The following is a 13,548-nucleotide window of genomic DNA, read 5'->3' on the forward strand; positions in this document are numbered from 1 at the left end:
TATTTTTTAAAAATCTAAATATTGCTCTGTAGCTTCCTCTGTCGCTCCGTGGTGGTGGATGGAGAGAACCGAATCGCACACTTCCTGCTTCCTCCCAAGGCTGAGATTCTCCTACAATCCCCCACAAACTCGGTCCTGCTGGTGAGAGATTATGACTTTCCGACTGCTGTTGAACATTTTGTCCCGGGTTGCCAGATACGTTTTAATTAGCCACGTATGAACATTTCCCGAGGCGAGCCGTTAGTGAAAGTAATCCTCTCAGGGTGTACATGTAGAGTTGAAGAGTTAGAGAGCCTACAAGTGTCTCATGTTATACAATCCTGTATTGTGTGTATTGTGTAATGACTTGATCTTTTGCTGTGTTTTTTTTTCCCCTCCCACAGTATCGAGTGTACGCCGTCCCTTCTGATGAGTTCACCATGGAGCTCGTCCAGCCCACGGTGCTCTGCGTCTCGCACCACGGACGTTTCACAGAGGACAGGTGAAAAAAAGTTTTGTTTTTTTCTTCCTGTTCAGTCCTCTTGTCATTTAACCTGAGCTGCATCTCACTCTTCCCCTAAGGGCTGTCGAGTATAAAATAGAAAGCAAAGCAGGTAGCACTTTAAAAGTCGTCATGTGGGACAGTGAGTACATTTAGTGCACATGCACTCTGATCATGTATTTCCAATTGGAATAATAATGCTTCAGATTCATGTCTAAAGCAGACCAGAGTAAACAAACTGACGCTGCAACAGCGCCACCAGTGGTGGTAAAAAAAATAAACAGGATGGAATTGAAGCAAGGGCTGATTTCTTTCTAGCCCAGACTGTAGATTCATGCAGTTTATCAGTGACAGTAGTGTCAGGTGATCATGTGATCAGTAACATGAACACCCTCCCCCAAACCTGATCTCCATTTAGGCCATCATCAGCATCCATTTAGAAAACACATAGCTGCTTGGTGGATTATTTACTTCTCTCAAAATATCCCTGAAGAAGTAACTAGAAGTTGCATCTTGTTGCACATGTCTTCTAGTTGTAGCACAAATCGTTGTTTGACGGCCAGAAAATTAAACACTTTTAAAATGGTTGTTCCAAATTGTGAAGGGAAGATATCAGTGATGTTTTAATAACAGCAATAGATCTGGATGTTACACTTCTTGCCATGCCTGTGCCACAAACCAGCATGAACTTCATTACCCAGAGTCCTCTAGCAACCACTCAACCCACAAACCCAGTCACATGACCTGCTAGCTTCTAAACACACCCATTTTCTCACAATAACCTTAGTGTATGTTTGTGTAGCACTGCTTTTAGCAATGATGATGCTGAGTCATTTGTTCTGACACTGACACTTTAAGATGAGGATAAATATTCATTCATTCATTCATTCATTCATTCATTCATTCAGCACTTTATCCCAGCCAGGGGTGCAGCTGATCCAGAGCCTGTCCCAGAAACACCCTGGATGGAACACCAAGCCATTGCAGGGCCTCATCCACACAAAAACACATTTGGTGGCATTTTAGAGTCATCTATAGTCCATGGACAGTGGAAGGAAATCCAGTAGTCTCACATAGAGAGAGCTTCAGACTGACTGCAGAAGGTCTGGACCTCATTGCAGCTTTTATTGCCTAAGGAGTCCCAAAGAGGGCGTCTGACTGACATGTAAAGCAACCAATCACAGCTGTTGTTGTTCAGTGTCATGATTAGAGGCGTGAAAATGTAAAGTCAATGTCTCTGCAATAAAAGACCGTAGATTGTTCATTTAAGAAAGTCGTGCAAACGAATGAGTCTATTCCGTGAACTTCATATACTTCATATACTAAATCCACCGTTTAGCTGATCCTCATAAACCCGGCGACTTCCTGCTTTAATGAAGCGTCACAGCAGCTTTGTTTCCAGGTAGACCTTTAAAAATGCGAAACATACGTCTACCGAAAATCCTGTACAATCCAACCAATCAGACGACGACTTTGAAGCTCCCAAAATGTTTCTAGTTTAGTGTGCCCTGTGAATCAGATGTTCAGCCAATGGTTTGATGTCTAAAATTAATACTATACAGGCAGTAATCTGAGCTAAGGACCGGAACCTGGAAACTTAGAGTTGGGAGGTAGCAATGCTTCAACTCTCCGAAAGTTTAGAATGAATTCGTGTAGATTTATGAAGCACAGAAAGGTGAAAAAAGCGCCAGTGTACTGAGTTAAACTCGGAATGTAGGCAGCGCTGTACTTCTCAAGCCGAACAAGATCTGCTCCTCTGAATCATTCCTTTTTTATTTCCTGTTATGTACAGTTTCTCTTCAAAGGGGGTTGAGCGGAAAAATAGAAACGAGCCCACGCTATAAAACGGGGGATTTCTTTCAAGGTTGTGTAGGATCTCAAAACTCCAACAGAAAAACCATAAAGCCATTTCCTGAAGGCATTTTTTATGTATATGTGTTTAACATAATAGTTGTGGTTTAACATGCAGATAAGCACACGTATTTAAACATGTAGTTAAACAGTCATGTTGTGGAAACGCAGCTCAAATCCGCCCAGGTCTCCTGCATTTAATCTTTTCGTATTGCTGTAAGGAGAAAAAAAGCACATCTGTGCTGCAGGCGTGGCTGCTTACATTCCTCACACAGGGCTGAGTGTCTCACCTGGAGCACAGTATTCCTCCATTTATCTCTACTAACCCTCTCACTGTGTTTCTGGGTCTGTTCCTGAGCCGTGGGCTGTGGGCCAGACGGAGTGTTCATTAACTTAATAAGAAGCTGTCATGTAGAGAAAGGCATCACTCTTACCATATTTATTTTGTTTTGTCTCAGCAAATAGGAAACAGGTTGGGTCTGGGTTGTTTGGCAGATGTTTTTATTTGTAAAATTCACATTTATGCCATTTGGCAGATGCTCTTATAGTTGGCCAACATCACTGGGTCACCAATGTCCATGAGTAAATGATGATTTGTTTATAAATAAATAAAAATGAAGAATTCCACTTAAACAAACAAATTGATTAATTGATTGAATAAAAAAATACATTAGTAAATAAATAAATTACAAGAAATAGTTTTAAAAACACAGAAATGAAGAAAACAAATAAATGAATAAATAAATAAATAATATAAATACATAAATAAAGATTTTTCAATGAAATATATATAAATAATATAATTATAAGAATTATTATAATGGGTTTAGGAAGGTAAGAACCCACGACTATCCAATGTACCACTATACATAGTGCTATACAGGCTTTTACAGTTTGTTTCACCCTTTAAAGGTTCTAATATAGAACCCTATAGAACTCCTGTAGAGGGGGGATTCAGTTTGTCCCTCTGCAGAAACCCTTAAAAGTTTCTGTGTAGTACCTTAAACAGAGTGTTGGACTTTTAATAAAAATATAAATAATAATAAAAAAAAGGTAGAGGACAAAAAAATCCCCCCAAAGAACCCTTGAGGAAACATGTTACATGCTGCATGAAAGATTAAAGGCCAAAGCTTAGTGCAGCATTCAAGAACATGAAGAATACTTCATGTGTGTGTGTGTGTGTGTGTGTGTGTGTGTGAGTCAAATCCTAGCTTTAAGGCAAAACATGAGTGAACCGCTTATACACATCTCTAAAAATAAATCTTCGAATAAGAACTTCAAAGGAGGAGCTCGATGTCATCTTGTGTGAATGTGTGTGTGTGTGTGTGTGTGTGTGTTTAAAGTAATTTGACATGTTTCTTGCTGTAAGTGCTCCACTACAGGGAAGTACATGTCCATTTCCTATTAGTAGATGCTGTTCATAGATCATAAAACTACACTATTAAATAAAAGAAACGATCCCTGGCAGGTTCTTTGGATAGTTGAGGGTTCCTAGCTTTCTGAAGAATTCTGCTTGGAAGCCATCCTAATAGGCAAACCCCCTTTTTGTATGTTTGTGCAGTTTGTGGAACCCTTAAAAGTTCTCCCAGACATACAAATAGAAAGACTAATTAGGGAAGAAAAGGAACCATTTATGAAAGAGAAACCAGGAGTTGTATGGTTCTCTATAGAACCTTTGACTATTTCTAGGGTCTTAGCTTCTCGAACACATTTGGGAAGAAGGGAAACCTTTTGTTGCATGGTTCTGCATACAAATTTGGCAAAAGGGAAAGGGGCAAACCAAGGAATGCTTAAGGATGCTATATAGAAGTTTTGTTCCCTAAGGATTGTTCAAGCTTTGGGGGTAATTCTGTGTTCCTGGCTCCATGAAGAACAGTTCTTGGAACCCTTTCTGAAAGTGAAGCCTTTGGTTGCATGGTTCTACATACAACCATTAGGGTTTCTCTCAAAGGCACAGACTTAAAGCACTTTTTAAATTCCTAGATGGAACCTTTTGCCCTGAAAGACTATGAGGGTCATTTGGCTAGATCTGAATTCTAAGCTTTCTGTATGGTTCTACATATAGAACCTTTGCACAAAAGGACAAACCAAAGGACCTATAGGATGGAACATTTTTCCCCTAAGAGTGAAGGTGTTCTTCTTCACTGGATCTTTCCACAAAGTGGGTCCATACAACATAATATGTCCCTTTCAGAAAGGGTGACAAGTAGACCCCTTGCTAGATGGAGGAAGTGTCAAGGTTCTTTGGCTAGTTCTGGTTTGGTAGCTTTCTGTCTGGATGGGAAACCCTTGCACCCTTGTGGAAGGGAGGGAACCTATAGCATCTTAAATATTGAGTAAGGAGCCATAAACTTTTAGTCATATTGATAGAACGCAGGATGGAATGAAGGAGTATTGGGCAATGAAACAAAAGAGATGGAGTGTGGGCTCTAAGCTGCACAGAACAGGATACACCTTCCTCTCTGTCTTTGTAGTGACTGAGCAAAGCAGGAGAAAAGCCTGAAGAAATCTGTCTCTGCTTTCCACTACTGATCTCCACCTGATGTTGTCAAAGACACCAGAGACACTTCTGCAGTGGTAACTTGTGTTGGTTCTCTGTTTCAGTAATCACTGCATTCAGAGGCAGTTCCACACACCTCCCACAGTTGTCACTTTAGACGACTCCACCGTGACCCGGCCGTCCAGATTCAGCACTCAGGCTTCAGGACGGTGTGATGGACCTTTGCTCAAATCCCCCCAGGTACCAGAACTTCCTCTCATCACTTTGCCATTAGAGAACCCTTGTCTCAGAGTCTCAGGTAGCAAAAACTGTTTGCAAAATAATCCCACTAGGGAAGAGTGACTGATTTACTTGGCAGTCTCAAACCAATTTGGATGCAATTCAATATTTCGGGATCAGTATCCGTTTATAGATTTGAAAGAATTCGGGTAAATCATGACCACTGCTACTTGCCATATTTGTTAACTCACCATGCATTTCCAACTTCCTGTAATCACTCTGCCACCATAGTACCTCAATCTCACCTTTCAGTTTACAAATGACCTCTGAAAATGCTGTTTTTCTTCCTAGCCTTATACCAATTGATGCCATTATGATTATCTTCAACATTTCAGGAGCAGATGCTGGGAATACATGTAAATAATTTTGCGTCCAGTATAGAATAAGGTTTAACATTTTAGAACAAGCCCCTATGTGGATGGGATTATTGTTAATTTGATAAAATTGGGTTAAATCACTTATTTACTCTCACCTAGGTGCTTCTCTGGAATTTTGTTTCCTTCTCCTTTTTTGTTTTTTGAACTTTTGAGTCCGTGTTTAGCAGCTGCATCTTTGTTGGTAAAAATTTTGACGAGAATCTAAAGCAATCTCAAAATAAGACTTACTTGAATTGTAGCATTTCTTCTCGTCTCGTTGAACTCGCCGTGAATGGATGATCGTCCATGTGGGATGCAATCATCAAGGCTAGTACACAAACAACCTAGTTGAACTACTTACATTATGTTTATAGCATTGGGCAGATGCCCTTATCCAGAGCAACTTGCATTATCTCATTTATACAACTGGGCATTTAAGGTTTGAGGGCGTTGCTCAAGGGCCCAGTAGTAGCAGATTGGTGGTCCTGAGATTCGGACTCACGACCCTCCGACCCCCACCTTAACCACTGAGCTAGGAAGTCAATTCCATGTACTTTACACAAATTGTGATCTTGATATGAGAGTTTTATCATGGAGGAAACCGAGAGTCCCGTTTAAAATAGGGCTTGCCAACACAATAGAGTGTTACCCGAATGGAAGCAGTAACTTGTGAGTGTGTATGTATTTGTGCTAATCTGCTTCCAGACTGAAGTGGAACTGAGAGCACAGGTACCTCAGACAGGCCGCTACGTGTTTGTAGTGCACTACTGTCAGCCTGAGCACACTACCTTCCCTGTGGAGGTGCTGCTGGACTCGGGGGAGAAGTGGACAGGTGAGAACACACAGCAAGCACACTTTTCCCACTGACACTCATAAGAATGTGTGCTCTGCTCTTTTCCTGCACTCTTCTTGTTCATGTCTTGATAATGAGGCCAATGCTTTTTAGCTACACCCACTACACATTGGTCACTTTTTTAACCTTTATGAATCATTTGACATTTTTTCCCTCCTCAGGTTATGTGAACGCCTCCTTCTGCCCATCCGTGTCCGGCTGCAGGAGTGTGGTTATAGCAGAGAGACGCATCGCTCTGGACGTCCTCCAGCAGACTCTGTCCATCACTCTGAAGATCCCCAAGGGAAAAACCCTCACTCTGGTCAGGACTCTTTTATCACACCGCGTTCCTTCACTTTGTACATTTACTTTTATCCAAAGCAAATTACAAATGAGGAAATTCAAGCAGAGCGATATATCTGAATTGTTAAGTGAGTGCTCGAGGAGCGACGGTCTAGAGGAACAAGTTGAGGTATAAGTGTTGATTTGAGATAGTGTTGAGGTAGAGGCTCCTGTTGCAGACAAGATGAAGGGAGGGAAATGAATTTCTAGCCTTAGACTTACATTAGTTACACTAATGAACTCATGATGGCTGTGTGTGAGCTCTTCTACACTGTTATGTAAAGATTCTTGATTATGAAAGGAGAGGCTGGTATGAGAGGCTGGTATGTGGCTGGATGAGAGTTTCACTCACACACACTCACGCAGATAGACCGACAGAGAGCGAGAGATAGAGAGAGAGACAGATATTAAAATAGAGAAGGACTCTGTGATCCTCTGCCCATTCTGTCCTGGCTCTTTCTCTTAGCTGTTTTAAGTTTCAAGTGCTTAAAATGGAATTTTTTTAAAAGCATTTCCAGTAAACCACAAAGCTTGTAGATTTAACGCTATGATTATTTATATCACTTCTTTTAGACAGCAGGGTCTAAAAGTCTGAGTCATCACTAAGAGCTATTTCTTATTTAAATGAAAAACATAACCTCATGCTAGTACGAATACTTCAGGGTCTAAGAACACTATCATGCTAAAAACTTTTCAAATTGTATATTTCGTGCATCTTGAACAGTGTGAACAGAATAAGCACTGAAACTGGATATGTTTGTACAATTTAAAGGATTCAGTGTTGGTGATTCCTGAGGAAAGCTACAGCCCTGAACTCCTTAATCCTAAAGCTCTGGATATGGCTTCAGATTTCATCAATCAGTGTGGAGCTCAGGGATTTCACATCGAGTACGTGTGCGCTTTTGTTTGTTTGTTTCTTCACCTCATGAGAACATTCGAACAACGTTTCAGTTTCCATTCTCCAGCCCTGACTCTGACTTCCTCTCCTGTCGTTCCTCAGCCTCCACAGCGCCTCGGAGTTCTGTAAGAGTTCGGCTCGCTCTTTGGTCGCTCATTATCTGGACGGTGCTCTGCCTTGCCATTGCCATAAAGTAGGAGCAACCAGTCCTACCTGTGAGCCAATTGGAGGCCAGTGTCACTGCAGGCCTCACGTGATTGGACGCCAGTGCTCTCGCTGTGCCACAGGGTTCTTCGGCTTCCCTTACTGCAGACGTGAGTGCCCTCTGCTGGACACCTTACACACTGCCTTCACATTATCAGCAAACTTTACTCTCTTTTCCTTATTTTTATTGATCTGATTTAATGATATAAAGAAGAAACTAACACCTAGAAAAATACTGTATTTAAAGTTTTTATTTATTTATTTATTTATTTATTTATTTATTTATTTATTTATTACCAGAAAAAAATGACTTTCTTTCAATCTTCAAATTGTTCTTTATATTTAAAATGCATATAATTTAGTAAACATGAAGGAATAAATCATTTCATAATCAGTCCTTCCAGGACTCCACCACAGATTTTTCACAGATTTGCTCCGAGACGTGCCGTGCGAGACGTGCGCTTTTATAAAAAGTCATTACATATGTACACATTACATATACTGGTTTTGCCATTTTATGCGTAAAAAACCTCAAGGTTCATGGCAAATCTTTTAAAAAGCGGCAGCAAAATCATGCATTTCTGGCCGCAACAATCACAAGAAATGATGTAATGCAGCCTGATGTGAGGCAGAGCTACTCTCACATCCCTGAAGTTGATTATTTCTTAATAATTTCACATCCTTGAGTGATTTATTTTTCTTACACAACAGCAATTGTTCATTAAGCACAAAAAAAGCCTACTGTGTACTGTTGTTCCTATAGAAACGATAACGTGATAGCAAAACCGTATGAACATGCTGCGGCTGAAAATGAATCAAAATCAAGAACAGTGTAGGTGTTTAAAGGCTTTATTTTAATCATGTCTAGTCTCTGTTGTTAGTTAATCAGATATCACTAGCGTGGTCTCTGTGTGTCCCTGCAGCGTGTCAGTGCGGCCGGAGACTGTGTGACGAGGTCACGGGCGATTGTATTTGTCCACCTCAGACGGTGCGTCCTGCCTGTGATGTGTGTCAGAGGGAGACATTCAGCTATCACCCGCTGCTGGGCTGCGAAGGCTGTGACTGTTCACCGACCGGAATCCGGAAAGGAGACACGGGTCAATGTAACGTCACCACCGGCCAGTGCACGTGAGTCTTACTAAACCCACCTTTCATGATGTGTGTGTGTGTGTGTGTGTGTGTAACATTGTCTATATAGAAAAATGTGGCTAGTCTTTTCTGTTTTGTGGGTTTTACTAAAGCACAAATGAGACGTGAATGTTGTAATTTAGTGGTTAGCACATTCGCCTCACACCTCCAGCATCCTGGGTTCGAGTCTCGCTCCTGCTCACTGTGTGTGTGGAGTTTGCATGTTCTCCCCGTGCTTGGTGGGTTTCCTCTGGGTGCTCCGGTTTCTTCCCACAGTCCAAAGACATGCTTCTAGGCTGATTGGAGTCTCTAAATTGCCTGTAGTGTGTTAGTGAATGAGTGTGTGTGTGTGCCCTGTGATGGGTTGGCACTCCGTCCAGGGTGTATCCTGCCTTGATGCCCGATGACGCCTGAGATAGGCACAGGCTCCCCGTGACCTGAGTATAGATCGGTTAAGCGGTACAGACAATGAAATGAAATTAAAATTTAAACACAATTAGATAATAAATAATTTTATTTATTTAAAGAATTATTTTTGGTTTCATTAAGGAAATTAAACAGCATTGAATATTTATTAATGAGATTTAAACAACGTAGAATTATTCAAAATGAAGTTTAGACACAATTGGATATTCAGTAAAGAATTTTCTAAACAAGGAAATTTAAACAGAATCCTTGATCATGAGACTTGGACACTGTTGGATTTTTAGTAATGTATTTTTTACATCACTGGATTCTAAATATTGACATTTTTTGCTCTAAATTATGTTCAGTTTGGGGAATTTCTGACTAAAATCCAGCACCATTCAGATCAGGCTCGATGTTAATAGATATATATTTTTTGTGACTGCAGTGTGATGCAGCCTACATCAAGCCTTAAAGTCTCTAAGGGAAGGAAGAATATCAAATTCTCACCAACTGAAGCTGATCTAAACTCATTCTGAGTAATGAGAATGCTTGAAATATGCCTTAGAGAAATAATCAGAATATTTTTTTTTTTTTTAGAAAATTATGACTTGCTAATGAGTGAAACTTTAATTTCTGTAGAATTTAGTGTGGGTGTGTGTATATCAGTTGTAAACCCAGGATAGGTGGACGGCAGTGCTCGCAGTGTGTCTCCGGTCACTACCGTTTCCCGGACTGCGTGCCATGCTCTTGTAACACCGGAGGAGTGACGGCTCAGATCTGTGACCCCAACACCGGGCACTGCCTCTGCAAGGTGACGAATTTACCGTATAACGGTCCTGACACACACTCTCCTGATACACACTCCGGACAAACACCAAACACTCAGCCATGATACGGTGCCCCTGGAGCAGAGAGGGTTAAGGGCCTTGCTCAAGGGCCCAACAGTGGCAACTTGGTAGTGCTGGGGCTTGAACCCCTGATCTTCCGGTCAACGACCCAGAGCCTTAACCACTTGAGCCACCACTGCCCTCCTTGCCCTCTTGATGATTCCTTTGCTATATAATGAGTAACAGCATGATCTCACATGTCCTTAAGCTTCTCATTTTCACACCAAAAATTCCCCTCATGGTTTTAGCTAGCCTGAGCATCTTCTGACTCTACCCTCTCACCAGTCTTACTTAGAAATCCTACAGTAGCTTGAGCTCTGGATTAGACTTCAGACTTTAGATTTTTTTCCCTAGATTTAGATTGTTGAAGCTTGTTTGTCTTTACTGTAGCTTTAGAGGCAGAAAATCTTGTTTATGTGAGCAGAGTAATGGTGTGGACGTTGCTGTTGTTATTTTGGACGTATCTTGTAATAAAGGCTTTAGTGGTTCAGCGGTTATGGCTCTGGGTTACTGTTCAGAAGGTCAGGGGTTCAAGCTGCCCCTGTTTGGCCCTTGAGTGAGGCCCTTAATGCTCTCTGCTCCAGAGGGTGCTGTAACATGCTGACCCTGTGCTTCTTAACAAGCTGGGAAATGTGAAGAATATAAATAAAGCTTTCTTTTAATAAGTACAATTTCTCATATTCACCCACTAAACAATTCTAGACTGATTTTTCATGAGTAAAGGGTTTTTGTTATGCATTCTAACTTGTAGTTGTAATTGGTCACTACATTTAAAGAAATAATACTGACCAAAAAAAAAAAAAAAACCTTCCTGAAGGATGGTCTGAAGGTGTAAAACTAGTGTTCGATTAAAAAAGAAAATGAATGAATAAATAAATAAATGAATAAATAAATAAATAAAAGTGTTAATCTAGAATTGTTACAGTGTCATTTAAGGGTTAATTGCTCAGAGATGTGTGTATATGTTGGTGTTTTCTCTCAGAGTAACGTGGAGGGTCCGCAGTGTAACGTGTGCCGTAAAGGCTCGTTTCATTTTGACTCGAGCAACCCGAAAGGATGTACCGAGTGCTTCTGCTTCGGCGTGACGGCTCAGTGCCGCAGCTCCGACAAGCGCAGGGGGAAGGTGTGTGTTTCTGTCCATTTCTGTGTGTGTGTGTGTGTGTGTTTATGAAGTGAATATAAAATGAACATGTCTTTCTGGCAGATTGTCTATTAACCACCGAATAAATAAAAAAAGAAAACAAAATAAATAAATAAAGATTGTGTTTAAATGTCCAAAAAAAAAACATCAACCAAAAAAAAAACAAAAAAACAAAGGAGCTCTATATAAATTAATTTTATTTTATTAATTTAGTCTTGATTTTATTAATTTTATAAATTCATTGTTTATTTTAATAGTATATTTGTATTACAATTAAAATACAGATTTTATTTATTTATTTAAATCTTTTTGTTATATAAATACAGTTATAAAATTAGAATTCTATCTGTCTGTCTGTCTGTCTGTCTGTCTGTCTATCTATCTATCTATCTAGCTATCTATCTAGCTATCTAGCTATCTACTTATTTAAAAATAATGAAACTAGATATTTATCAAATTATTAGAAATTGAAGCTTTAAATTTCATACTAATTTACTCTTGACCTAAGGAGCACATTTCATTACTTAGTAACTGATGACTGGTTGATGATTTAGTGATGCAGTCTTTCTGTACATAGGTGTTATTAAGCTGTCTCTCTCTCTCTCTCTCTCTCTCTCTCTCTCTCTCTCTCTCTCTCTCTCTCTCTCTCTCTCTCTCTCTCTCTCTCCCTGTACTCCTCCAGTTTGTGGACATGCGCTCGTGGCGCTTGGTGACGGTTGATCAGGACGAGGTGGCGAGTGTGTTGAACAGTCTCAGTAACACGGTGGTGGCTGACGTTCAGGAGCTTCCTGCATCCGTGCTGCAGCTCCACTGGGTCCTGCCTCAACCGTACCTTGGGGACAGGGTGAGAGCGTCCTCCATCCTCTGTCCTCCTTTACAGAATCAAATTTCAGAATCCAAAATTTCAATTGTGTAGCATATTACATTTTTTGTGAAATAGAATGGATCGGTAGCATAAACAAAGGAAAGTGAAATTTATGCACAAATTAAGCTTAATTAAGTGAAAAACAAACAAAAGAAGCAAACAGGAAACATTCTACGACTGATTTGATTCTTTTCTTTTACATGTATATACACCAATCAGCCATAATATTATGAGCACTGAGAGGTGAAGTGAATAAGACTGATGATCTCCTCATCATGGCACCTGTTAGTGGGTGGGATATATTAGGCAGCAAGTGAACATTTTGTCCTCAAAGTTGATGTGTTAGAAGCAGGAAAAATGGACAAGTGTAAGGATTTGAGCGAGTTTGATGAAGGACCAAATTGTGATGGCTAGACCACTGGATCAGAGCATCTCCAAAACTGCAGCTCTTGTGGGGTGTTCCTGGTCTGTAGTGGTCAGTATCTATCAAAAGTGGTCCAAAGAAGGAACAGTGGTGAACCGGCGACAGGGTCATGGACGGCCAAGGCTCATTGATGGACGTGGGGAGCGAAGGCTGGCCCGTGTGATCCGAGCCAACAGACGAGCTACTGTTGCTCAGATTGCTGAAGAAGTTAATGCTGGTTCTGATAGAAAGGTGTCAGAATACACAGTGCAGGACGGGTCAGGGCTGTTCTGGCAGCAAAAGGGTCTAACACAATATTAGGCAGGTGGTCATAATGTTATGTCTGATTGGTGTATATACATATTATGTATAAATGTACAGATTTTTCACAATCAGTGTCTAAAACCTATATTTTGTGCTGCTCCAGGTGTCATCTTACGGAGGCTTCCTCACCTACCAGGTCAAATCTTTTGGCCTCCCACATGAAGGGATGAGGCTTTTAGACAAACAGCCCGACGTTATCCTCAAGGTATTTGTTAGGGTTTGAAATTCACACGCTCTTATCTACAAAGCGATTGAGTGCAGAACCTGATATATTTTTTTGTTTGTTGTAGGGAGAAAAAATGGTGTTGGTCTACCAGGATCCTCAGTCACCTTTGCCAGACAGGGTTTATCAGGGTCGTGTGCAGCTAGTCGAGGTAACACACACACACACACAATACACAAATGTGACTTTTCTGAACCGAGAGCTCAGAGGAAACACGTCGTGGCTTGATGGAGCGCAGGTTATCGGATTTAAAATGCAGAAGAATTTGCACCTCATTCATTTTCAGTCTTGTTTTGATGTGCCAGAATGGATCGGGGGGCTGAGTGTGTTTGTTGAATCCAGGTGCGTTTCATCACATCTCCAGCCAATGTTTAATCAGATCTATCTCCGAGGTTTTAAACTAGCAGAGCGGAGAATGTTTCAGAC

General features: G+C 40.8%; 1 protein-coding gene across 3 annotated transcripts in view; it reads left to right on the forward strand.

Annotated features, from left to right (window-relative positions):
• Positions 1 to 13,548, forward strand: part of si:ch211-241e1.3 (laminin subunit alpha-3) — a 103,696-nt gene that overhangs the window by 54,601 nt on the left and 35,547 nt on the right. For all 3 annotated transcript variants that reach the window (XM_058395024.1, XM_058395025.1, XM_058395026.1), the window contains exons 27-39: positions 33 to 141; positions 384 to 481; positions 4,937 to 5,072; positions 6,173 to 6,299; positions 6,482 to 6,621; positions 7,414 to 7,529; positions 7,642 to 7,853; positions 8,667 to 8,871; positions 9,946 to 10,090; positions 11,149 to 11,289; positions 11,990 to 12,151; positions 13,003 to 13,104; positions 13,190 to 13,273. In XM_058395024.1, coding sequence (XP_058251007.1) covers positions 33 to 141; positions 384 to 481; positions 4,937 to 5,072; positions 6,173 to 6,299; positions 6,482 to 6,621; positions 7,414 to 7,529; positions 7,642 to 7,853; positions 8,667 to 8,871; positions 9,946 to 10,090; positions 11,149 to 11,289; positions 11,990 to 12,151; positions 13,003 to 13,104; positions 13,190 to 13,273 — 1,777 coding nt within the window. The remainder of the gene's footprint in view (positions 1 to 32; positions 142 to 383; positions 482 to 4,936; positions 5,073 to 6,172; positions 6,300 to 6,481; positions 6,622 to 7,413; positions 7,530 to 7,641; positions 7,854 to 8,666; positions 8,872 to 9,945; positions 10,091 to 11,148; positions 11,290 to 11,989; positions 12,152 to 13,002; positions 13,105 to 13,189; positions 13,274 to 13,548) is intronic.

The sequence above is a fragment of the Hemibagrus wyckioides genome, linkage group LG07 (assembly GCF_019097595.1).
Source record: "Hemibagrus wyckioides isolate EC202008001 linkage group LG07, SWU_Hwy_1.0, whole genome shotgun sequence".
NCBI lineage: Eukaryota > Metazoa > Chordata > Actinopteri > Siluriformes > Bagridae > Hemibagrus > Hemibagrus wyckioides.